Genomic DNA, 27,259 nt, shown 5'->3' with positions numbered 1-27,259 from the left:
CAGTTCCGCCTGTAATTCGAAGAGAGCTCAAGGTCAATCAAGGCAGGCGAGGAAAATATGAACGTGAACACGCCGATCGCTATTTGGTCTTATCCTGGTCAGGTATTATCTCGTCCCATCACACGTGTTATGGCGGATTGCCGTCTGCCAAGATGATATTGCCGACGATGGAACGACTCCTCTAGCATTACGTCCACCTGTGCCTTAGTATTGTTTTTGAAACAGGAAGCTAAAAAGCCCGCAAATTTATTAAGCAGATTGTGAAGTAATGACTGCATTTCAGACTTTGCCAATGCGCTCATCGTGATTTTTGAGGCATTATCTATAAGAAAACAACTCTTAGTTTTGCTCTAGCAAAAGTTAGCAACAGGCCCATTGAGGAACATGATCCTCAGTAAAGTCTCCCAAGAAGCATAATGGTGCCACTGGTTTTCTCTGAAACGATCTATCAGGTTCGAAAAAAGCTCTTCAAGTTTACGCTATAATGGAGAAGGTCCTCTACCTTTGGAGAAAGCCCACCTCCATATCTAGTCAAGCTTCCTTTGCTAGGATAGAAAGCAAATACATTAGCTAGGTTGCAGTGGCTGCAGCTTTTGAGTTCTCACACAAAGTGGCAACCCTGCTAATGCAATTGCTCCCTATCTGTGCAAGAAGAGCTTGACTGGACGTAGAGGACAGCATTCTCATATAAAAAGGGATCCTCTTAATCGCGACTTGGAGAGCTTTCATTGAGCCTGGGAATTTTTGCCAAAGAGAACCAGAGGCACAGTCATGTTCCATGTGAAATTTTACAGAAGATTGACTGCTAGAATTGCCCCTAAGGTATGCAAGAGCTCTACTGAAGTAAACATCCATTTCTATTTGACTCATTCATTTGATTTCAAATATAATGAGAAAACTTCAAAACGACCTCAAAAATTCCTGATACCTAGATGTGCAAGAGATGATCAATAAAGATAAGGAAAGATGAAAGTATAATACACTTACTTCGAAGCTTACTAAGTTTATCATGTGTCCTGCGCCATCTGGTCACACCAGAATCACTTTGTTGCTGGGAATAGTCGATTTCATGAGATGAAAGTGTCGCTTCTTCACAAAATTCGGGGATTCTCATTTCTTGAGGAACCATTTTTGACAAACCTATCCTTTTATCTATTGGGATGTTATACTTTCGAATGCAAGTGTTGAGCCAGCAAGCCGGACATCTTTGATTATTCACCAACTTAACATTTTTGAAGTTCCATTCCTTGTTCCTTAGAATAGATGGGTTATCACAGCATCCGATACGACCTGAAAACCAATAACATTATTTAAAATCCAGTGATTCAGTGAACTTAACTCAAAATAAAGTTTTAATAAAGTAATAACAAGCAGTACAGAGCAAAATTAACCAATTTTTGACTGGTAGTTCGTTATTGAAGTTCATCTCCTTGTATTACATAGGCCTGAGGAACGAATATTCAAGTTAATTCAAATACTATTTTTCACATTTTCAGGTATAATTTTTTGCAGTTTTAAAAAAAAGAGAGAGAGATGGAAGTTGAAACACTGAAATTCTTCAAAGACTGAACAAGACACAAAAGTGCGCCATCTAGTTACATATTAATAGTACCTAAAACTAGAAAATCTTGCACTTCCATGTCATCATAGCCAAAAATTCAGCATGTTTTGTTGATCTCCCCAAATACTTTCTAGATAGGGTTTGCCTTTTTCTGCACAAATTTTTCCAGTGAATACATAAGTGTGATGACAACTGATTGAATCTCAGTTATTAAGCCTGAAAAAAATTGATAGCAAAGCTAGCGTCTGACCTTTTTGATTGTGACACTCCAGAACACCACCGTTGTAAGAGGCAGCGTTTTTAGTAGGGAGCAAGTTGACCATTTTGCTGATGAATTTGCGGCAAGATTCACAACTGATGACACCAAATTTGCGAGTTTGTTTCTTGAATTTGTAAAACCGCACAGCTCCACAAACTCCACAAACAATAGTGTTTGCTTTTGCTGAAAAAACAACAGGCACAGGATATCAAACAATTTTTTGATATATGTACCTTCAAACCGATCATAGACTTGTAACTTCAGTTCAATATAATATTAAATGGATCAATCCAATGAAATAACAATGTGAATCCGAATCCGCAAGCTTTTTGGGTAGGATCTTTAACATTACACTTTCAAAATATGGTGCTGAACAGCAATTACAAAGCTGATGTTAATTAAAAAAAAAAAAAAAAAAATGGAAAAATGAAAATTATGAAATAGCGAAATGAATTTTGTTGATCCAAAATTGTTTTCATTAATTTTGTTTTTGGTACCTGAACAGGCAAGAGAAGCTTTTGACCAGTTATGGCTTTCTTTTCTTGACTTTTGAGTTTCACGAGAAAGTAATCATAAAATTTCCAAGAGCAACTCCCATCTTGTGTCTTGGAAAATGGCAGACTCTGTTTACTTCTAAAATGACAATTGGTTAAAGTTTTGAAAGTGCACTGCACACCAGTAAAAGACTTACTATCGATGACCCTTTAGTAGGTTACCATAAAGTTTATCATTAGACCGAAGCAAAAAAGGAAAGTGATTCTGTCAAGTATGAGTGGAGATCTTCCCAATTGAATGTGCTACCTGATTTGCGTTTCCAATGAGACCTCGCCCTTAAGGTGCTTATGAGCTCCGCTGATATACATACTGTGCATACCCTTTTTTTCCTCCTGCATCTGTTGATTCTGTTTCACATTTGATGATCAGCACAGCGAAGAGCTCGTTTACTTCCCTAACTCAAACTGAAAGACTTTGTATTGTGCAGTATTTTAATCTTGATGCTTCTCTACCTTGCTATCTTTTTATGATTCAGCATCCCTTCTTTCTCTTTGATACGCTAGTTCAATGGTGAATATTTGAGCTCTTCCCCTACCAAATCACTTAATTTTAGGCTTCTGCCTGATGATGAACTTGATGATGACCTTTTAAAGTTTCATCAAAAAGTCCCATTCCATTAAAGTTGGAACAAGAGTTTGAAAGTCCCAAAATCTTGAAATTCTAAAAGAGTAATGGAAGAGAAAACATATAATGAGGCTTGAAATGACAAATTGGACATACCTCTATTCGAAGACTTTAATCCCTCCGTTTTAATTGGTGACAGCTCAATATTCAAAATGGCCTCTCGAAGTATTCCTTTGCTCAGAGGTGACCTTGAGGTGCTTGGAGTGGATGTTAATGAGCTATTTGTGGCATCTGATGCATCTATTTTCCAACAAACATCTCTACCTTTGTTTTCATCAAAAATTAGTTTGGGTTTCTTCAATGGTACAAAATTACTTGACTGCAAAGGTTGGTTTTCACCGGTTTCAGAGGAAACAGATGCTGTTTCGGAATCATCAATTGCTGAATCCATAAATCTCTTGTTCGGTTTGATGACACGGGATGAGTGAATACTACGGCATGGCAAGACAAACTTTCTTGAATTTGCATTATTTAATTTCCCCTTGGACGAACACATATCTGAATCACTGGAAAAGCTGTCCATGGAGATATCGGGACTTTCCAAATTTTCCCTTAGAATTTTTTTGTTCGATCTACTGTTGGACAAACGGTTACTTGTCATAGGACCATTAGACATTATATCACTACAATCAGTATCACAATTCAATTTCTCAGTATTTTCCTTATCCTCTAGAGGACACATATTACAATTAATTTCTGCCCCACATCCTGTTGCAGTTTGGTAACGTTTCAAAAACTTGTCGCTTGGTAAAAAAGGGTTGAATATCACACCTCGAGCTTCGCACTCTTTCTCTACATGTTTGTAGCTTGCTTCTGCGGCTTTTTTGGCATCTGATACTTGGTGTGGACTGAATCCATGGAACGTTGGTAACTGCAAGAACAAAAAGGATTGATGAAAATACAAAAACTTTAAAGCTGCAAAGAAGAACAATACAATTGAGGTTGAGTCAGAACGTGGTACTACAAAATAATTGAGAGGCTTTGAGGGCAAGGTGCATGAGTGCAGTTTTTGCTACTCCGAGAAATACGCATTTTAAGTTTCGAAGTTACATGGATCCTTATGGCGGAAAGAAAGTTCACACCGACTTTTCAGCGCTAGAAAATTAGAATTTGGGAGAAAATTTTGCACTAATTATGCATGAGGACTACTTTTACTTGAGATCGATGATATGTCAATTATTTCGAAAACTCCGCTTATGCACCTTGTCCTCCAAGCCCTTCTCCTCACTGTGAGGTGATACGGCAAGGATGAAGGAGAAAGCAATGCTATCAAGTCATGCTCTTAGTGATAGGGGAGTGGAAGGATACAATAACCCAGCTTACAGTTAGTCAATACATAGGCAAGGTCGATTGACCCCCGTCTGTCCGATAGGGAAATGTTCTTGAGAATTTTATGATCTGGCAGTGGATTCCCCCGAATAGCTATTTCACTATTTTCCGACAGTTTCCTCAATTTGCATAGTTTCCTTATCTCCCTGATCTGCATAAGACCAGTCTAATCGGATCGCGGAAACAGCAAAGCGGGACAGGGAATCAGGGGTATCTTCAGGCAACGCAGACAGCACTCACTGCCGTTTTCCGACGATCATCATTCTCAACTTTCCCAACAAACTGACCTGGGTCTATCGACTTCATACTTAGGATAATGATATAAATTGCACATGAATGAGAAAGAATTCTCTGCCTTAATCTTGAAGCATTAGGTAAACAAGTCAGCACTTGTGAACATTCCACCGCCTTGCACAGGCAATTCTCGGGATGATAAATTCGATGCCGCAAACATACGGGGAGTGCCTGAGTGTTATTTTCAATCTCAAGCAATATGACAAAATACAATTCATTTATTTCCATCTGAGCTGCTAGGGCTTTACATTTGACAGAGAAACTGACGCCTCAGTTGACTGTGTCTTGGAAGGGAAGCGATTCACAACAAAGGTAAATTACTCTCCTCTCAATCCATCGTCCAATTGATTTGCAGATATGGATCGATGAAACTTTGCACCACTTAGGAGACGAAAATATAGGACGACAGACATTCTCTGCCTGAAAAAGCAACAGTCCCAACTGATAAGATTCATGAGAAACAAAACTTGGAGGTTATGAATGAAATCCACAGCAGATGTCGAGGAGAATGATAGTGTTAATAAACTGTTGATTTGAGACATTAATGTGTCGACATAGGTGACGGAGGCTGCGTAAACCTAAAGAATGTGTAAGGTCCTTACTTGTTCATTTTCATGACCGAAGGTAGCGTTGAAAGCTGACAGACCATGGTAAATATTTTCGGCCACAAGGGATGCTTCATTTGATCCACCAGCACATGATGACGCGCTTATCAGCTTGCGATGTCCAGATCTTGGTTTGCCAGGGAAATGAGATCGCACCATTTTACTAATGCCTGGTTTTTAGACACACGGAAAATAAAACTAAGAATGAATACTTTCTTATATCATTGTCCGCAGTTGTTGACTACTTCACTCTACTCCCCTTCCTCACACCTCGCGCAGACAACACAAAATTCCCAGACTCGTTTCCGTATTTCCAAACAAAAGATGACTAATGTGGGCTCGCTGGAGAGCTCTTTCTCAAGTTTACCAACTGAAAACTTCAGTTTGCGCGGTAAAATAGGTTAATGGAAAATAATAATGATCTGATGATTTCTGTGATATTTCGCAAAAAAATCGTCAAATTAACTGCAAAGGTTTTAAAAGGAAACCATGGCCAACTTCAAAGTGCAGGCAAAGAGTTGCAAAAATCACTAATCAAAAACCCACATTCAGCTACGCTGGCCCTCGAAGGTTGGCGACTCATGTCTCAGAAGCGCGGGCAAACCGAAAAGGAGGGAAAATTATTTCGCGCGAGCGCGGAAACGGTCAAAAAGACGTATCGTAATGAAATGGACATTAGTGCGCCAGCTGAAAGTCCGTAACCACGTATCTCGGTTTGCGACGTTGCAGATTTCCTGTCTTACTTCCTTTTTCAAATTGAAAACTTCTCAACAGCAATTCATAAAAACTGTTGTGATTTTTCTTCTCTGAATGAAGAAAATTCTGCGAAAATTTCAATGAAAGATGTTGATTTGCTCTCCTATAACAAAATCAAACGGGAGCAAAGATTTTGAAACGCTGCAAACAAGATACGTGATTGCGAACTTTCACCGTCGACAAATACCTATTAGATACATGTAGCACGAGTAAATTGAAGTGAGGGAATTACTGATTCTGTGAAGTTTGATGTAACAAGCTCTTAGTCTCCTTTATCGGTAACAAAATTATTTCAAATAAATGACAAGTTTTACAGAATTTTGTTGCATGGTCTGCTGCAGAATTGCATTACCTGGTACAAAAAAGAGCTTTATGACAAGAAAGTGTACTTAGACACTTTGAGTTTTCCTCAATATGCTCCTTTCTAACTTTCTTTACTAATCTGAATGCGAAAAATGGCTAACTATGCTAAGTAAAAAATTAATGGTGAAATTACTCACCTCATTAGGTGGGTAGTAATAGAATAAAATTTTAGTAAGAGGTGCGAATGGTTGCGTCTGAGCTACATGAAGGACCATTCATAAAATGCGTAACACTCTGAGGGGAGGGGGGTTAGAGAGCACTGTGTAATTTTGTTTTTACATGTTGAAGCATAGGGACCTACGTCTCAAGTGTTAAGAGGGGGAGGGGAGTTGAACAATCCGAAGTATAACATTATACATATTTACTGATGGTTCTTAGGTAGATACTTGGTCACTTGTGTATAACAAGGTAGTAAAAAGGTGCTCGGTCCATACTAATTTGCAGGGAAAACAAATCCAAAAATTTTAATTAATGTCAGAAACAACTTTTTTCTTTTAGTCTAATTTAAATTTATAAACAATATGGCTTTATTCCCCCGCAAAATTGTGTGGACCCAGCTCAAAATACCTTGTTACATGAAGTTTGGGCCACATTTCTTAAGTTTTTTTTTTTTTTTTTTTTTTTGTTACTTGTGTATTTGCATCCTGGAATATCTCGGCACTATAGTAAAGTCAAAATACAGAAGGGAGTCAAGAAAATAACCATAGCACACTAGGTAAAATTGAAGAATACTGTCAGCATAGGGGGGTCTGTGAAAAAGTGTCCTATCCTTTGCAGTCCACTGTCAGACAAAACCCTACAAAATGAACGAAGTTCTAGAAAAATGTCTGACCCAGTCTGATATTGAACTCAGCCAATTTTTGAGTCAGTGTTAGGCCTGATTAGATTGAGCAAAGATGATCGTAACTGTGTGTTAAAAGATACAAGGATTTTCAACATCCTTTATAAATATTTACCTGCTTTACTATACTTACTGATACTATACTACATATTACTTCATGAATATTTTATAAATCATCTTACCTCAAAACTCTTAAGAGACACTTCAGCAAATTTTTAAAAGATTAAAATAATCAATTTAATCTTTAGATTCACAAATATAACCTAAATTTATCTCCTTCACAGATAAAAAATATTTCTCATGTGCATCCCCGAGCGAATACGGACTGATTACTTTATCTTGAATTACTGTTTATTAAACCACATTATGAGACCACATAAGAATACAAACGATATGATCAGTTGTAACCATTATACATTTGCATTAAAAGAAGAGAGTTGTTCGGTAGATGAAAAAGAAGGAAACAAATAGAGAATAAAAAATAGCTAAAAATAAAATGCAGGAACCAACGAACCCAGAAGTGGATAATTTCGAAAGATACAAAAAATTCACAACTCTCTCTATCAATTTATGTAATGCTCCAAAATCAACAACAGAAAAAGGTAGAGACTTCTGTTCATTTGGCTGAACTCTAAGGATTTAGGCAGCATGGAATTACACTATAGGAAAGGATTCGTTGAAAATGGTGAAATTATTGAGAGTAACCATGGTAAGGATTTTATGTGGCTGAACATGTGATTGGGAAGCCTCTGAGGTTTTTTGACAGGAAATTGTTGCCTCTTTCACTCGGCTGTTCTTTTCCACAGCTTTGAGGAAGTGGTGATTGAGCAAAGGAAAGTACCTGAACTTGTGTTGCTTGGACACCTTCTTGACTTTATCGTAAGATTTAAAATAGGAAAATTCAGTGAGTACAGAGGAGTATTAAAACACTTTATTGACATTTGAAAACGCCTGCGTCATCATTAAATAAGAGACATGGTTTATCTGGTTGCTAAATAGGTTATAGACGTAACAGAGGTAACAGATAAGACGCAGATAGGATTTTTATCCATTGTAAAGACATAACTGGTAACAAATTAAAAAAATTTCACTGAAATAACTATGAACAAGCGGTAGGCAAGATAAATAGATGCATGTCTTATTCCTTGGTTTGTACTTATACTCAGTAAAAGAATTTAGAATGAGGATACCATTCCCTGACTAATGGAATGTTCAAACAGAACTTACAAGGTCTTAAAATACGACTAATCTAACATCCAAGAATTAGAATGAGGATACCATTCCCTGACTAATGGAATGTTCAAACAGAACTTACAAGGTCTTAAAATACGACTAATCTAACATCCTGCATTGGTGGCTAGGTTACTAGCAAGAGATATTTTGAAAAAAAAAAATTGCAAGAGATGAAACTCATGCTATCACAATTCAGAAGGAGAGAAATGGTAAAGTTTTGAAAAATAATACTGGTTGGAAATGCTACAGAAACAAATAGATAAGGGGAACAAGGTTATTCCTAACAAAATGAAAAAATTTAGTAGTTTTCTGAGGCCTGAGATCATCAAGATGAGAAATGTGACTGCAAATATGAATCAAATGGAGGTACACATATCAAATTATTAATATTTTAAAATTGATCCTCCAAAACCATTAATATTGAATAATTATTTAAAAGATAAAAATTAGACATGTAAACAATTTGTACTTGGATGCAAATAACAGAGAAAAGTTTTATTTGATTAATGCTTCAATGTAGGGGTTTTTCTTAGACAACAAATCCTGTTTCAGTTCTTCAAACTTTTTCTCAATATCCTCTTCTGATGATTCAGACGTTTTCAGCCTCATCACCTTACTGTAAAAATCTTCTATTAGTTGTTCTCCTTCCTGAAATAATATAAAATACATTAGAATAGCTCAAAGTATACAGAATAGACTTTAAAATAATCTCGGCAATAATTTTCAAGCCTTTGAAACTTCTACCCTTAATGTTTTACCTGTTTAAACCTTCAGTCCTTTACTAGCTGTGAAGGTGATGAGATGATGCATAAAACAATGAGAACAAATAGTTGATAAAATCCCACTAAAAATGCTTGGGGTACAGCAAAATAGCAGGCTCTTAGCCTCTTTACGTACATATTTGAAGTAAAAAGCTCCTGAAACGATCCTGTACGGTTCCTAGCTGGCACAGTTTTTCTCTCTTTTTTTTTTCGTTTTCTTCAGGGAAAATAAGATTGATTTGAAAGGGAAAAAACAGGCTGTGCAGCAGAAATGCATTGTTATGCAAACCTTCGAGTTTATGATATCTAAATTTGAAATGGTCAAGGCTGATTTATGACCTTGATTTGATAGGTTGTCAAGATCGTACATCCTTCGTATGACCTTTTTTTAATGCGTAGCGTTTTTCATTCTTTGGTGTTGGCAGTGGTCATGAGGAACGGATGCACCGTTACAACATAGAGTAATTATTCTGATGCCATTTGGGTAGGAATTTGAAATTGAAATGGAATAACAGGAAGACACTCAGAAACCCTGCCAAGTCGAAATGAACTCAGGATTCAAATGCACTCCGACATAACAAGCTTTGACTGTGACGTGATGGAACATAAATTTTCTACTATCAAGAACAATGTAGGTAGATGTGTTTTTAAAGCCGGTTATGGAGTCTATAATAAATTAAATTATTCACCTGTATGTGTCTTTTTCGGTCATTTTCAGGCAAAGAAGCAGCTGCAGCTTGAAAATCCTCCAACTCCTGTAATTCTTGCTCAGATTCCTGTAAAAGAAAGCGATATATAATGTATCCAATTCTACATAAATTAGAAATTAGTAGAGATTAACATTTTCAAAAATTGCGATTTAGAAAAGGGGATTTTATTTATTTGATTGGGCGCACAATAATGCTGACTAAACTGATTGCTAGCTGATGCTGTACCATGAACATACATATAGAAGGAGAAAAGAGAGAAGAGATGAAACATAAATAAGTGAAGAACGTTATCAGCATGCTATGCAAAGGTTCGGCGAGTACAAAAAAAGGAGAAGAGTTTCAGAATAATAATAATAACAAAACAATATGAACAAAATTAAATGAAATACCTGGCTGATTCTAATTGCGTGAGAACAAGGTTGGAAGTTGGATAGAATGATTTTCTCCATGAACTTAATTCACCTAAGTTTTCTTACGGCAACAGTTGATGGAATAAGGTACTAAAAGCACTTAACGCTTTAAATGCTCACCATTAAATGTTACTTTATTGCGGCATACTCACCAATTCTTAGACTGCAGTGCCATAATGTATAATTCAAAACCATCAATCACAAATCAATACATATGATTAGGAAAATAAACGTCGATAATCATGGACAGAGAGTTTATGGGTAAAATAAAATGCTGAGAGAAACGCCAAATTTAGTTCCTTCTTATTCTACATTTTTGTTTGGTAATATTTAAAGCACATTTCACCTAGAACATTATAGAGGTTAACTCTGGTTTAGCGATCAGTTATTTATAAATTTCATTTCATGTGAACAAATATGGTTTCTGGAGCTACCGAAGAACAAACAGGTAGTACGCATGAATGGAGTATTTTATATGAGTTGGATGATTAATTTTAAAACATTTACCTCTACAACACGATCTGGAAATTTGGCCATTTTCGCTATGTGAATCCCAAAACTTCGATTACAGACGCCTGGTTTGACTTGATACAATAATAACAGTTTGTCTTCCAAAGTGAGAGCTGTGACATGGAAATTGTGAATTGTCTCTATTTCATCTGCCAAACGGGTCAGTTCGTGGAAATGAGTTGCAAATAGTGAGGGACATTTGATTTCTTTTGCTAGATGCCTGAGAAAATGTGAATAGAACTGGATTAATACAAGACATACGAGCGTATAATATTAAATGAAAATGAGCAAAGGTATTCTCCTGAAAGATCTGCCACTGGAAATGACAGCTGTAAACAAAATATGGAAAGCTCTTGTTTTTAAATACAAGTGTCCGACATAAATAGATTACAGTAAGACCTTGATCAGATCACCGTTTAACGGATTCCGCAATTTAACGGGTCCATTCAGTCAAGGTTGCCTTTTGAATGATATTTTGAATTAATTTGAACAAAACACATTTGAAATTTTGAAGAATTGACAGTGTGTATTTTAGCTTTTACTTTGTATAGGAATATTTAAAAAAAAAGAAAAAAATCATAAAAACTTGAGGACCTCTGGAGCAAAGCATAATTCATCGACTATCAATATATTCCCATTTGAAGCTAAGGTACAATCAACTATCAAGGTGATTGCTACAAAGTGCGAACACAATTATAATCCAACCATTTCCATACGTTTAAATCATAGATAAATCGATTCACCGCCCTCTACTGGAGGATGTGTTTCCTATGATACATAATTTCTGTATGACTGTTTTATGAAATGAACACTAATTTAAAAATATGTGCTTCTGAGGGCAAATTCTTTAATTAACATGCTCAACAGAGCATTGTGCAAGAAGGAGGAAAATTACCTTGAAACTCACCAACAGCACACCATTATTTCTGTGATGCAAATTTGCCCAACACCAAAAGAGCCCCGCACAGAGCATGGGGTCAGCGGCTCTCTATGAAAGTTGATGAAACTTTAATAGATTCATATAAAGTTCATAATTAAGGGAAAGCTAAAAAATTAGCTCACTTTTGCGAGTAGAAGCCAAGATATTTGCGATTGAACCCGGACTATTTCCTGTGCGGCGGAGGTAAATTCTCCGTGTCGCCTTACCTTGCTTGAGCACTTCGGCCAGCAAACCCCTCTCCCCACCAGGTAACTACGATGTCGCATTGTTTACACTCACTCCTTTCATTAGGGCGCTCCATGCGGGCAGTGCGATATGGAGTTCCCTGCTTCTCGCACCTCTCCCGTGCCGGCGCCGCCGGCCGGTTTAATCTGAAATGTAGTTGCTGAAACAGAATTGACAGATGCGGGGAGAGGGAGGGAGTACAGCATTCGCACCGGCCGAGCGCATAAGCACCTATCTTCACGTGAGTGACATGAGGTCTGATCGAGAACACCAAACAACGAGAGGAGAGGGGACTCGGAATTCGTCCGCCATGATAGAAAATAGTCCAGATTCAATTGCGAATATCTCCGCTTCTACTTGCAAAAGAGAGCTAATTTTTTGGCTTTCCCTTAATTATGAACTTTATATCAATCTATTAAAGTTTCATCTACTTTCATAGAGAGCCGCTGACCCCATGCTCTGTACAGGATTCTTTCTCAAAAAAGCCACGAAGAAACAAAATGACCGATGAAAAAAAAACTTACTCGACAATGGCCCATGCTATTCCGCAGCCCTCATAGGTTGAAGTCCCGCGGCCTAGTTCATCAATTATCACAAGAGAATCGGCAGTGGCTTTCTATTCAAAACATGAAACATAGAATTGAATAAATTTTACAATGTTTAAGGGAAATTTGACATTTCATTAATGTGATAAAAACTGAAGCGCCGGGTGCAGAGAGGATATTTGTCAGTTGCAGTGTATCAAAAATTCAAAAGCTCTGCTAAAATTTCATCCATTATAATGGAAGCAAATGTATGTGATTTTCTGTGACTTTTACTGGATATTCTTTGTGATTTAAAGTGCTGAAAACTTAAAATTTCAGAAAATTTAACTCGTGGTTTCTTCTCTAAAATAAAAATTAGTACTGGAAATTCTGAAACACTGCAACCAAGAAATGCCTTTTCTGCACCCAACGCCTCGATTATTATCAAGATGAAAGAGGGGATACTTTCAAGGAAAAACTCACCCCCTGAGATGAAAAAATAAGAAGGAATTACAGAAAAACTTTGATATAGCGAATTTCTGGGGAGTGGCGAAAAATTCGTTAAATTGAAAATTTGTTAAATCGAAAACCGCGGAAAACCCGATATTAGGCCACAAATTATTTTGAAATGTTCGATTTTTTTCAGTTTCGTGTACACCCCCCCTCCTCTAAAAACTATGCCGAGATTTTACGGAAAATCGGCGGGAAACACCCGGTTAGCATTTGATCAGTAAAACTGCGCAGTGTTAGTGATGAGCACCCAGCAGGGGTTGAAATCGTACTGATGACACTGTTCGTATAGCTCCTTAATCACCCCGTTTACTCGAGGAAACATGTGCGCCTCGGAAATCCCCAATCCCGCCATATCGGAAAATGACCTTTGCACCGACAACGACGTACAATACGCGGGTGAAGACAAGCATGCTTTCTCCCCAAAAGTGTTGCCGGGCGCGCGGAAATTCCCGTGTATTCGTTAAATCAAGTTCGATTTGCAAGGTAAAGTTTGTACTCGGACCGAAGATTTCCTTCGTAAAAGCGAATATTCGTTATACTAAAATTCATTAAATAGAATTTGTTTTACATTAAAAAGATGGGGATTTTTTCGGGACCGCGAAAAAGAGTCGTTAATTCGAAGAATTCATTATATTGAAGTTTTACTGAAATACAGTAAAACTTCAAAATTCTAATAATAATAATAATATAATTTAAATAATCATGATTTAGCTCAAGATAAAAATTTACTGACCCGTAAGATAGAGGAAGTCTCAACCATTTCGACCATGAACGTTGACATGCCTTTCAGCTGGGAGTCATGAGCTCCCATCCTGGCTAAGATTGCGTCCAGAATACTGATTTCAGCGGAATCACACGGTACAAAACAACCTATGTGGGCCAAGAGAGCAGTAACTCCAATGCTCCTGATGTATGTACTCTTACCACCCATGTTAGGACCCGTGATGATGATGAAGGTTGACTTTCCTGAAACAAGCGGTGAAAATAGTTACTGATGAAAGTAAATTTAGGAATTTCCAAACATGGCTTACTAAAGTTTAAATTATGAAGAAATTTTATTCACACTGCTAAAACTTCCGTATACTGCAATGTTAACAGCACTTAGCTGATAGTGTACTTGCGCAAATTCGGATGAAAAGGCAGTAAAATCAAGACAAGTTAAATTAGTTACAAGAATCCTATTTTGTTTGAGACGTTTCCTGTGCTTTAGATGCACGGTTCAGCACAAATAACAAATAAAATTCAATCGAGCCGTTAGATCGATTGTATATTCTACTCGCAACTTGACAACAATGCCCTGATCCTGACTGATATTTCATTAATAACACAACTTGTGGAACATGGTGGTTCCCACACTGGCACATGAAACAGGTTGCGGAGAAACTGATTGCCTCGGTTCATGACAGCGGCTTGGCGTGCTTTGCGATATATCCATTGATTTGCCATTTAAACCTATGGAAAAGGACTGATAAACGGGGTGTTCAGGACAAACACCTTAGTAATCGATTCTCTATGTTTGCAACATCTAAAGGAGAAAGATCTGGACTGCTGAGGTAGCATTAATGACACCAGCACTGGACACTTCAAGACTATATTTGGGATGATGCGTATGATATAAAATGTAAGTTGGAGCACTCTGACTGACACATATTTCTTGGAGAATAAGAGTCTCAGAGTATACAGAAGTACTAGTTTAAAGATTTGTGCGAATGTAGAATTCTTTCTAAACACTGAATTACAATTTCAATAGAGAAAAAGTGAATTTCCAAAATGTTCCGTTTTCCTTACTACCTATATCTTCCTTTACAGTTTGTTTTATTGAATTTAATTACCTTGTTCAAAATGAACATCATTGGGAACATAGGAAATCCCATCCTCTAATTCTAAACATGGATGTCTGCATTGTTTAAGAGATAAAATTCCAGTTCCTTTTGGATGCATTTTTGGACGAACGAAAGGTTTAGGTGCTGATTCGGCGACCATAGCAAAACTGCAGAGAACGTCTAGTTGAGCCAAAGTAAAACTTAGAAATTGTAATGTGTTGGTGTATCCCGCTGAAACAGAAATAAAGACAAAAGTTGGTTGCAGTTCACTACACGGGATACTGATGAGGAGGAAGAATGATTGAAGCACTATAATATAAGTAAAAAATATGAGGAGCATTCTGGGACTTGCTCTTATTAGATTAACAAAAAGAACACACACTTCAATCTTCGCTCTGAAAAAAAAAGGGGGTGGGGAATGCATTTCATTAAGGTTCCTAATGGAATATTTTGCTTATTTGCTTCAGGAAAACTGCCAAGCTGAGAGAGAATACTGTATGAACGTTCCAGAGTTGCCAAATTTCCTCCAATAGAATATTTATTTATAAGAAGAGATATGAATATTTTCTCTATAAGTTTCAGATAATTTAAATCTAATTGCAACTTTATTTTCTAAAAAAATTTGGGGGTAAAACAATCACAGATTTACCTGGAAATCTGTATTATATCCAAGGAAATTTGACAGCGTATGAAGGCTCATACAGCGTTCTTCTTTAGCATGGCAGAAAAAACAGGAATACATACAGACATTTGAGCCATGATAACCAATGACTCTCTTTCACCAAACTCAGATTGAATACTTCTCAACCAGTTCTACGCTAGAGCTAAAAGCAATCACTATGACCATTGTAACTGATTTTAATCCAAGGAGTGGAAAAGATTGATTAACCGTACAAATAGACCAACCTGCAATGGACACCACTTCATTTACTATCGATTCTTGATGTTTTGTGTAGTTTTCTCTTATTTGTAAATATTCTTCATTTAAAGAATCCAATTTTTTTGTCCTAAATCGTGCACCTCCTTTATTTGTATCCAACACTTCATAAGACTTGTTCCGAGTGATTGCCTTGGCATCCTGAAAAAGAACACAAAATTGAGCAATGTTATTAACGGAGGGATTTGATGATGCGGGAGCATGACACAAAACAATTTCCGGTACTTGCCACCGTAAAAAATTAAGATAAAAGTAATTTACTAAGTTTTCTTAATGGGGAGGGCAACCTTAAAATCGAAAATGAGATAGCATTAAAAATTGAAGCGGGAAGGTATAAGAAGCAAGATGGTTCTGTCCCGAATGGAAAATTCGCAAAATCAGCAGAGATATGAAAGATTGAAAGTCTGACTGGTGACGTCATGCGCTCCCGGTGCGACTGCGGTTCACACTGAGATGGTAAATTATTCATTAAGTTAAAAAAACACAAGAAGTGGTAATAGTCACATCTGAGCAAACAAAAAAGAGCCGGCTAGGAATGAGCGAGATCGGGGCGAACTAATAACTTGTCGCGATCACGCATCGGCCACTTGACACCACAGACAAGATGCAGAGTGTAAACTGCGAAATGCCAGACAGAGCTCATGACATGATGCGCTCAGCTGTTTTTTCGCAATAGCAGCTCAACGAATGAAGATATTCGCAAACGGATTTCGGTATCGTTCATTGCACTCTTTTCTTCATCGATTTAGCCAAACTTGTTTTTAAGGTTGCCGTCTCCATCAAGTAGCAGAATAGCATAAATTAAGACTGATAGTTTCAGAGGAGCAATATATTTTTAGAGCTGGATGATTTAACTCGAGTTTAATTCTTGTAATGAATACCTATGTTTTGGCTCTTTTAAAAGTGATTTTCTTCTCTTACAAAATTTTTTCTGAAGCTCTATCATGATATGTACCTAATAATTGACTAAATATGCACTCCAGGGTAATTTCAATGGCAGGAGATAGTCTATGCCATCAGTTTGCTGCAATACAAAGATTGGTTTGCTTCTTCATTGACTAAAAGGCTTTTTTTTCTGCGACACTTTTTACTTCCCATGATGATTTTGCTTGCGATCAAATTTCTTTAAAATCTGTTTATTTCGATAAATTTTAAATAAATCATTCCAATAAACTTTTGTTTAAGCAAACATTAAATGAAGAGATTAGATAAATTTTAGTTTACGATTTGGATAAATTAAAATCAAGTACTTCACATTATTTGAGCCTTAAAACTTACACTCTACCCCGCAATTCGGTCCCTGCCTCTGAACCTGTAACCTTGATCAAATTAATAAAATACTTACTTTGAGTGTAACTCTGAAGAAAAACCCATGCATGGAATTTGATTCTAATTTGATTTGTTTGTGCGCTTGATAATCCAAATCAGATGCAACAGATGTTAAGTGTTTTTTCATTTGTTCTTCAAGTTTCTCCATCTTTTCTCTGTAGTCTGGAAACGAATATAAAACAAAATGATGAGATTCATGATTTACTTTCTTTGCACACACACAGATGTAGTTCCAACAACATTCTTTGGTACTTTGTGACATTAGAATACCACAAAAGTCACGAAAGTTGACTTAAAATGATGTCAGTTGCATATTTAAGCATGGTTTGACGAAAAAACGATCTCGATTAAACAACATTTTTTGCTAGTCTACTGAAACTTAGTGTAACAAGGTTTTACTGTATTATTAGAGAAAAGGCTTTTAGTCAATTGTAAAGAAAACTAGACTTGAATAATTTTAAAACTTTATAAAACTTTGATGATCAACGTTTTGCGAAAAAAATATGAGTGTATTCATGACATCAACAGGCTTGAATGTTGAATTGGCAATAGGGCAATATGGAGCATTTATGGAGGTGAAAGGCTGCTTTAAGTCCTTATCAGAAATTAACCGGGGTGAGTCTTATCAGACTTGCATCGTAAAAACTTTTGTTACCTATCATAAAAAGACCCTCGAATTTAACTGTTCAACAAGATGCCTGCAGACTTGACGAGCCAAAATTCTTTGAATTTTCGATATTCCCTGACCAATATATTGAAGATTCTCTGACTTTTCACAACGAACATATGCACACAGAGATCTAAAGATAAAACATTTTCAGCATTAATCTGCAAATGACAGTGACACGTAAACCTTCTTTCTTCAGGTATAAATCAAAAAGAAACTAATTATTTCATTTAAATGCAGTGAAAAAGAAAAGTTACCTTGTAAATCTTGATCAAATTCAGACTTTATTAAATATTCTCCTTTATCGACTGAATCCAAGTCAATCGTAGATTGAACCATTTCTTGATATTTGTCCAGCTCTGTGATCTGTTCCTTGAGAGGAGTGATAAAACAAGATGAAAGCGTCGGCTGAGGATTATCTTGATAACTTGTCTCCAGACTATTTAACAGATCTGGCAATTTTGAGACAGCCTGATAAATTCTGTAAAAAAACCCAGCAAAAGTAATGTGAAAAATATAAAATACATAGGTACGCGGGGTTTCAAAACATAAGGATATGATGTTAAAAATGTTGAAGATTGAAGATTAACAAACACTAGTAAAAGATCAAAGACATTGAATCAGGTAGACCATACGTCCGTCTCGGTTTAGTACAAGCGGAGCATGACAAGTTTCTCAGAGCCCCATGATGGGCGAGAGGGGAAGGAAAGAGAGCATGTGTCCCAAGCACTCAAAAAGACTGCAGAGAAGCAATGGAGAATTTCTTTGCGCGTTCAGTTTTTCACGAATATCTCGTTTAGAGTATATTTTCAGACAAAATTCTTAAGAGAAAAAGTTCTAGAACATAAAATTTTACAACGGAATAGCAATATTTTATTTTTGCAAATTAATTATTAACCAAGAAAAAAAGCCTTACAATTCGACAAAAATTCACTGGAGCCGCTACTAGATTCTACAAGATTCAATGTTTTTGAGTAAGACACATAATAAAGTCAATTGAAAGTGTCATTTACCGGTAACAATCTTGCAAATTAGCTTTTTTGCGATGTACTTTCTTTGAGAGTGCTTGCAGGTCAGGAATACGACGTAAATGATCATCGTGTAAACTTGCTCTTAAGGTAATATCCATTGCAAGAGCTTCAACAATATCATGTCTTTCTTGAATCGCATTGATGTCACACAATGGTTGTTTAATCCACTGGGCCAGGAGCCTATAAAATAGTAAATGCATTTGAGACTGGACACAGTGCAGGATGTACAGGGGAGAAAACATAATATTTTTAAATTTTTCAAAATTACAGAGGAAAAAAGAGCTGGTACCATTTCTGCATTTTGTAAAAAGAGGCACACACAGATGCGATAATATTATTTTACTGTGGGACGATTTATCAGTTATCTAAATTAGTAGGGAATAACCCCAGATGTAGAGAAAATGCTCATTTTGCAATGTACAAATCACAGAAACCGCAGAGTTGCTACAGAGTTTAGAACACGAATTTCCCTGATTTGCCAGACACATTTCGGTTAATTCCCTGACAATTGAAGATAAACCAAATGGTTGAAAAGACAACATTTCAAGAAGTTTACCCACAAAATTTGTTATTCAAAACGTTTAACTCATTCTCGGAAGCAAATAAAGGCAACTTGACAATTTTTCCCTGACACTTTTGTCATTTTTCCTGACATTTACCAGTCATCCTTGACTTTTTTTAGAGTCCCTGACATTTCACGGTATTTCCCGACAGTGACAACCCCGAAAACATGAAGTTGTGCAAGGAATTTACAGAAATTTTCAAGAAGTTACAACCTATTTTCTGGAAATTTGATCATTTTTACATAAATGATGAGAGACTAAAATAAATTATGCAAAGGGCGTGAACACTGGCGATCATACTTACTGTCTAAAGAATTAAAAAAAATAAAATAAAAAAAAAAACAGAGAACAGAGAAAAATTAGCAAGCTTTTGTATTCCAAGAGTTGTAACACTGTAAAAGTTTACCTGTGCCCATGAGAAGTTCTGCATTTGTCTAATAGCCCTATAATGGAATGATGTTTGTTAAAAATCGTAGATTGAGATTGAGGAGTAATATTGAGAGCTTGAACTGCTGATGCGTCTAAATGTACAAATTTGGAAAGTTCGAAGGTTGATATCGAGTACTGAGAATAATTTTCTTGGTTGGACAACAGCTAGAACAAACATTGAGGTATTCATTCATTAGGTATAAGACATACAGCAAAGCTTAACATGATTTCATGACAACAATTTTAAAACATTTTGAACCGTAAACCTTTTCAAAGGCTTGTAGATTCAAGAATTAGTTTAAATACTTCTTGTAAAGGAAGAAGATGAAGAAGAAAAAGTAAATAAATAGATCAAAGACATTCGATGAAGTTGCAAAGGATGTCAAAACCAATGGTATTTACAAAACCATAAATTTAAAGTTGAACTTATTTTTATCGGGCTGCATTATGTTGATGAAATTACCTTTCTCCCGATCACTTTTATCTGGTTTTTAGACGGTAGCTATTTCGATGTTAATCATCATCATCAGGTCACTTCAACTTCGATTCAGTAAACACTAAGAGTCACATCTTATATTGTTAAAATTTACTATAAAACACTTTTAAAAAACTCGTGGGTGCACCCGTCGCGAACGCGTTCTTATCACCGGTGTTCCGGCCGTTGCGTCATCGAGTTGCCCGTTCGTTGTTGGTGCGTTCGCATATCTCTGAATCGAAGTCGAAGTGACCTGATGATGATGATTAACATCGAAATAGCTATCGTCTGAAAACCGGATAAAAGTGATCGGGAGAAAGGTAATTTCATCAGAAACCATAAATGTTAAGAAAAGAAAACCGATCTCCTCCTAGTGGGTCATAAAAAAATAAAAAATGACTAGATTCCATTTACTTTGAGGATTTACATGCGAGTAAAGTTTGACAATTTCCCAGTATTTACAGATATGAGTGGGCTGGGATAAATGAGAAATTTCAAGCAAAGATACTTCTTAAAACACAACCAGAGCCTTGTTGATAAACCATGACTGTGGAAGAATGCCTAATAAAGAAATTTAGACAAAAATACAGACAAACGAGCAAATTAAAAATACCTCTAAATACTTGATGATTGCGTGTAAAGCACCAGCGGCTATTTTGAGGTTCATCTCTGGTAAGGCAGCAGCTTTTTCTAACTGACCGTCTTGAAACAGGAGAAGTTTATTTAACTCTTGTACCAGGCCATCATCAGAGAATTCGGCATTTTTCCGGCTGCTGACTAAAATTCCTCCTCGTGAAACTACCTAATAACAGAGTAAAAAAAAGATAATTTAGAATAAAACAGAATAATTTGAGAAGAGGAATCACTAGTGTATAAGGAAAATCGTTGGACTTAGAGTTAGTATTGAAAATCTTCTCAAAAGATTAAGAGATACTTACAACTCATCAGCGATTACTTTAAGTGCAATCTGCTAATCCAAGTGGGTAAACAAGGCGTTTTTCTCTGTTGCTCATACCAAATTTTACAGGGAGAATAAGGGTAAAGGGGTTATGTGAACAACAACATAAATTAAAATATTTTTTTTTAGCTGAAAACTGGCTATGTTGAAATTATCCTCCCAGAAAGTGAAGACTATACCAAATGAAAACTAGAAATGCATTTGGGAATTCTTCTTTTCAAGTAATAGTATACCTAATTCAAAAATGGTAGAGTAAGATAATTTTGCGTATGCAAGTTGAAATCAGAGCATCTGGGTATAACAAACTATTCGTCAATTTCAAACGACAAATGTATCTAACTATCTCTACTGGTCGAAGGGTATTACCTTTTTGGCATTCTCACAACATCCATCTGGCACTAAGCATTCTTTTGGACCATGCTGAGTAATAAAAGCTCCCAGATTTGTGAAATACTCATCATCGACAAATTCACAGACATTAAACTTGTGGTCAACAGCGTCTACCATTGCCACACCAACGACCTGCAGGGCACAAAAAACAAAGCAATTATAATAAATTAAATAAGGATTTAACCCTTTCCGGTCCAATGTCGGATATATTCGCCGTGAAAAATAACGCGTTTAGGTCCGATGTCGGATATAGTCGCCCAAAAGATTGAACTTCTGTGCAGGCCCGATATCGGGTATATTCGACTGCTCCAGCAAGTGGCGGCCTCTGGTGGAGCCTTTGGAAACCACTGTCTTTGTTGACAACATCGCTGCTACCTTAACCTCACTTAACGACGGCCGTGGAAAACTGCCGCGGACCGGAAAGGGTTAAAAAAGTAAATAGTTACACTATGGTGAAATTTTGGGGATTCATGAAGTATTATAATTAAATAGTCGATGTTGTAAAATACGTGGGTATGTGAACTTTATCCATGGATACAAAGTTACAGGAAAAGGTGATAAGGAAGATATTGGCATCATTGATTTATTGTATACTAAAGATTTGCATTGAAGATATTCCCTCTTACTACATGATTTAATATGAATAAAGCATCAGTGTAAATATTTGAAATTTTCGTTTATTTTCTCTGTGTAAAAAATATTTGATAGAAATGTTTAGGAAAGAGTACGGTTTGTTCCCTGCCAAAAAGTAGAAAAGGAGCAGAAATTGTAAAATGCTGCCATTGAGACAAATTTTCCAGCATGAAACGTCGATTGGTCGATTAAGTGATGTAAGACATGGGCTGCGAGAGAACTGTCCCATTTGAGAATCTTGGTGTCTTAAACATATACATACAATTTTCAGAAATTTTCTAAGAATAATCAGAGACTTCATGAGAGCAACTATCTTGAGCAAGAAAATCAATGATGCAAACAAAAAAACAAAACAAAAAGTCAATATAACAGCTTACCTTGTCTTTATTTTTAGTTCCAATTTTGATAGCTGCCACGCAGTTCCATTCAACTTGATCCACACTGTCAAATAAGAGGTCTTCAAACTGCGACAAATTCCCTGGCGAACCCTAAAAAATTAATACAGTTTAGCTGATAGTTTGAGTCAACTATATGTCAATGCATGTGGAATTTTCTATTCACTATTTTACAGAATGTGGCAAACAACACAGCCCAAAAAAAACAAGAGACATGTAATTGAGAGCAATAAATCCTTCTAACAGCTCCTTGAGTAAGTTTTCATGGTCCGTAGCTCTTGAGAGAGCTTTCAATTGGTCAAAAATGTATTTTCTTTAGAAACAACTTCATTGATCAGAATTTGGAGCAGAGAGATGCAAAAAAGTTTTTCGGATACCTCTTTGCGTGGATGGAAACATTCGATTTTCATCTTTTGTGAAGCTAAAAAAACCTAACTGCATCCATTTGATCTCAGATGAGGTTGGAATGTAATCTCTAAAATTCATCTAACTCCCGAATCCCGCATGTTAGGAACAACAAAGAGGAACTTTCTAAATAATCCATAAAACATGTACCTGAATAGGGAAATTGATGGTACACATATTGTTTCTAAAATTGGACAAGAGTCTTTTTTCCTAATTTTAAAGCATACAATAACTGTTACAAGAACTGTATGTCTTTACATGAATTGAATTTACGAAGGTATTACAAAGCGAAATAAGATTAGATTATACAGCTTATGTAGAAGACCAGGAATTTTAGAGTTCTCTGTCTTTTCTTATCAGAAATGATGGTAGTTCCCTAAGGTAAAAATGCAGTTTGATTAATCACAACAAGTTAAAATATAAACGTAGGTAACTTTCAGACTTCCGTTAATTACAATGATTAGTTGGTAACTCAAGATCATCATACAAAAAATATGCCTCTGGAATAGAGGTTGTGTTACATGAAAGTTTGGAGCAGACTGAAATTGTTTTAAAGCTTACCTTGAATTCTAGAACCCAACTGGCTGATCCTTTGGCTGTAGGTTTATTGCAGTAGACTTCAACACGGTAGGATTTCACTAAGAGCAGATCCCTCAAAAAAGACTCGAAGTTGTTCTTATTCAAAATGATTGATTCCAGTTTGTCATTTTCTGGTGGTAAATAACAGGAGATGCATGTAAAAATCACTCTAGGAATCATGAAAAATATAGAAACTAGAAGACCTATTTTCGCCTCTTTTCTTGGATGGAGAGCAGCTCTTGTTCAAACGAAACTTGAAACCTTCCCTGTTTAGCGTGCTTCTAATGGCTTAGCTAGCTGTTTTTTTCTTTTGACATTGGCTAGTTCCCGCCCTTACAACTTACAGTTTTTACTTGTAATCAGTCTTTGTCTTGTAATTAAAGCAAATCGACGACACAATTTGGCTTTCTTTTTTCTAGTTGAAAATGAAGTTGCAATTATTTTGAAACATTCTGGGTTTTTTTTAGGTATCTGATATTGCATATGCTGCAGCATCCTTTGCCCGGATTAATTGGTTATTTTACTATGTTTTAAGGCTAATTAAGTTCACAGTATCTAAATTTTTTTTTCCTCCATTCCCAGACAATCCCCAGATTTTTCGGGAAAAATTCCCTAATGATAATTCAGAATTTCCACTAGTTTTTCATTAGATTTTCTAGGAAGGGGGGGAGGGATTTACAAAGTCTGTGAAAAAAGATGAACTAATTCATTTTTTGTTTGGTTCTTTGAAGTATATTCGACACAAATCACAAATATTAAGAATAATTTAATCCCAGAGGGGAGAAAGAAGAAATGTCCGGTTTATGTATTTGTTTCCTAGCAAATTCTTTGACATTTCTGGACATGTTTTGTTTCCTGGTGAATACTGGGAATTCTTGGTTTCTCCAGATCCTAGACACCATGATTAAATTGTTCTTTGCCCCACAAAATTTTTAAAGTGGCAACTGATAGTCATACCTGAACCGATCATCTTCAGAAAAGATGTTGTTTTGTAGACTTCCTTGGCAGCAAAAACAGCATCTGATCCATGAAGAGTGTAAAAATCAGTTCGATTAAAAAATCTGATGGTAGTAGCTGGTTTCTGCAAAATGAAATGATTAATACATTTTAAAATAATACCTCAATTTAGGTGCAGCTCTCTTCACTGACTCGCTGAAAGTTCAGGAGATTCATTTTTCAAAAGAGTAATCTACTTATGACTAGATCTTTGGAAAGGACCCTATCATCCGGGCAAAAACTTTCCTTAACTTTTCAGGAGGAAAATGTGAAAGTTTCGGCTTAAATTTGATCCTGAAAGCTCAAACATAGAAGGAAATATGAGTCCTGAAGTTTTAAGACAACATTTTTGGATGGTAGCAAAATGTGGTTTAAGTTTTTGCAAAAATTCAACAAAAAATTTCTCCTAGAAAATAAGGCCCCTCTTTACTGATCCAGTTAAAATTCATCATTCAACAATTCTTCAGAATAAACAGTAGGGATGTCTATTTTCTCAAGACTGGACTGTATAAAGTCTTGGGCTATTGGATAGGGGCAGCACAGCCTTTGAAAAGGAAAAATAAACAACTGCCAAATTACCTGACAAAAATTCTAAATGATGTTTTTAAAATTTTAGGCAAAACTAGGTATGGATATATGTGTTTCCTGTTTAAAAAAGTAAAGAACTGAAAACTAGCCTTCTGCACTGGTGCAAGGGAAGCTCTGTATTTTGCCGGTAAAAGCATATGCTAGAAAGTTTTCTGTACTCTTATCTCCCCACTTCTTCAAATGCTGTTTATTACTGTTTTAAAATTTTGATTTGGATCAAATCTAAGCCAACGCCTGAGACAATGTTAAGAAGATAATAAATTACCTGTGGCAAACTTTTAAAAAATGCAATGAACCGCTGTTGCTGCTTTGGATCTGAAACAAAGGTCGAGACAAAGGATGAATAATCATGTACTGGAAGGTAACTAATGGCAACATGACGTCTTTAAAAATGAAAATATTCTTAACTCATACTTTTGTCATCTATTGCCTTGATGAAGGGGAGAATGTAGCTAGTACAGAACACACAATCCGACATGGCAGAAGCCTCCATCCCATAGGAAAATCTTCCGATCTTCTAGTAGGTCTTCAACAAAAACGCCAGCTAGATCACTTTGATCTGAAATGAACTGACTTTGAATATGACTTAAATCCTAAATTTAAGGACTTCAAAATTCATAAAAATTTGAACACTTTCTCATTTTCAAGTCTTTTCAAGGCATTTTGAGCTCTGCATGGTCTCCAGAACATCTGGAAGTCACACTTAACAAACATCAAGGTCCTCACGTGGCCGAAAATGGACTGTCAGCTCATTTTGTTTGTTCAAAATCGTGATATTAGAATGGACGATGCAATTTTTGTCATTTTGATTTCCTTTAAATTATTTATTTCTGAGGTTCTATTGATTTTATTAGGTAGCATTTAGGTTCTCTGATCTTCAGATTTGGAAAGTTTCAGAACTAGTACATTTGGCAGGTTTTTAAGAAATTTACCTCAAAAATGTCTCCAATGCTTGCCAACATATTTTCACTTTCTTCAGATCATTTGATCTCATCAAGGAACGAACTATCAAGCCCTAACAGTGCTTTGAGCAGCAATCTCAGAATATATTTTGTGGATAGTCCTTCATGGATTACTTAATTGATCGATTTTCTCAACAGGAATGCAAGTAGCTACTTTAATTCTGGGTTACCTTAGTCACACCAAGGGCAGTGACATGACACCAGCCGAAAATTGAGAGGACTCTCCATGAAGTAGGAAGCGATAAGAGCAAGTCACTAGAGCCTGCATTTCATGATAAAGTTCCTTTTGAAGCATTGAATAAGATCATGGACTGGTGCAAGTAAAGAGCAAGCTCACTTGTTGACCAAATATCGATAATAGACATATCTTTGCCAGACAAGACAAGACAAAGCTGGAATGATTACGCGACCAGCAACCGCATATGACAGCTCTTCTCAGGCCAAATGATTACCTGAATAGAGGTACCTCCTCGCTGGTGGAGGCAGACAACCAGTCGCTAAATTGACTTAAGGCTCACAAAGCAGTTGCTTGTCATACAATCAATATAGCTAGTCCGTCACATGGCGCAGTCTAATTCGATCATAGTCTAATACATGATCCCGATGATTAGCCTGCTGAAATGTGCTCTGGTTTTTAATGGTCTGCTTGCGGCGTACAGGACCAGGGGGTGAAACAATTTTCCCAGTGCTACAATAATACGCATGAAGTGTGCAAATACGTAAGACTACACTTCGTGTGACAAATTATACAGAATTGAATGAAGCAGCATTACCTAAGTTCAGTTTGGTCGCTGGTTCGACCATGATCGCAGGTATTCTAGGACAAAGCAGAGTGGACAGAACTTGAGTGACAAAACAGACCCCAGGTCCTCAGGAGAGTTTCTGGTCCAATTCTGGTAGGATGGGCAGGACGATGATTGTACGACAATGAAATGTGTTGGTCGGATTGATATTGTCACAGAACAAGATATTGTTGCTCAAGAGAACTCCGCAATCCGCAACCGCATGTACTTACTTCTTACTTTTCATACAATAACACAATCACGCAATTTTCGCGGGAGGAGGACAAGTGACCCCGCATCGGTG

At 36.5% G+C, this 27,259-nt stretch overlaps 2 protein-coding genes across 3 annotated transcripts in view; both read right to left on the bottom strand.

Moving 5' to 3' along the window:
- The window catches only part of trx (histone lysine N-methyltransferase trithorax), a 28,009-nt gene extending 22,466 nt beyond the window's left edge, over positions 1-5,543 (bottom strand). For both annotated transcript variants that reach the window (XM_019054497.2, XM_019054498.2), the window contains exons 1-4: positions 5,225-5,543; positions 3,096-3,870; positions 1,812-2,003; positions 988-1,290 (exon numbers count right to left, since the gene is read on the bottom strand). In XM_019054497.2, coding sequence (XP_018910042.2) covers positions 988-1,290; positions 1,812-2,003; positions 3,096-3,870; positions 5,225-5,386 — 1,432 coding nt within the window. In that variant the 5' untranslated portion in view covers positions 5,387-5,543. The remainder of the gene's footprint in view (positions 1-987; positions 1,291-1,811; positions 2,004-3,095; positions 3,871-5,224) is intronic.
- A 2,553-nt stretch (positions 5,544-8,096) lies between these two features.
- Positions 8,097-27,205, bottom strand: spel1 (DNA mismatch repair protein spel1). The gene is made up of 18 exons (XM_072300751.1): positions 26,947-27,205; positions 25,477-25,526; positions 24,585-24,708; positions 23,610-23,758; positions 22,626-22,736; positions 21,592-21,747; positions 20,881-21,069; positions 19,770-19,957; positions 18,783-18,980; positions 18,027-18,250; positions 17,119-17,264; positions 15,743-15,914; positions 14,846-15,067; positions 13,747-13,979; positions 12,501-12,592; positions 10,809-11,031; positions 9,871-9,957; positions 8,097-9,068 (listed from the first exon to the last, which is right to left on the bottom strand). The coding sequence occupies exons 1-18, from the start codon at positions 26,975-26,977 to the stop codon at positions 8,916-8,918; spliced, it is 2,748 nt and encodes a 915-aa protein (XP_072156852.1). The 5' UTR covers positions 26,978-27,205; the 3' UTR covers positions 8,097-8,915.
- Positions 27,206-27,259: the final 54 nt, after the last annotated feature.

Source organism: Bemisia tabaci, chromosome 5 (genome assembly GCF_918797505.1).
Source record: "Bemisia tabaci chromosome 5, PGI_BMITA_v3".
Taxonomy (NCBI): Eukaryota; Metazoa; Arthropoda; class Insecta; order Hemiptera; family Aleyrodidae; genus Bemisia; species Bemisia tabaci.
This window is presented reverse-complemented; position numbering and strand designations above follow the sequence as displayed.

What these genes read in the sequence shown, in the direction of transcription:
- spel1 (XM_072300751.1), bottom strand. Translation starts at nt 26,977, where the DNA reads ATGGTCGAACCAGCGACCAAACTGAACTTAG. An exon ending in TTTTTAAAAGTTTGCCACAG is followed by an intron (nt 24,709 to 25,476) that starts GTAATTTATTAT and finishes TTCATTTTGCAG; the next exon opens with AAACCAGCTACTACCATCAG. An exon ending in GAACTAAAAATAAAGACAAG is followed by an intron (nt 21,748 to 22,625) that starts GTAAGCTGTTAT and finishes TGTGCCCTGCAG; the next exon opens with GTCGTTGGTGTGGCAATGGT.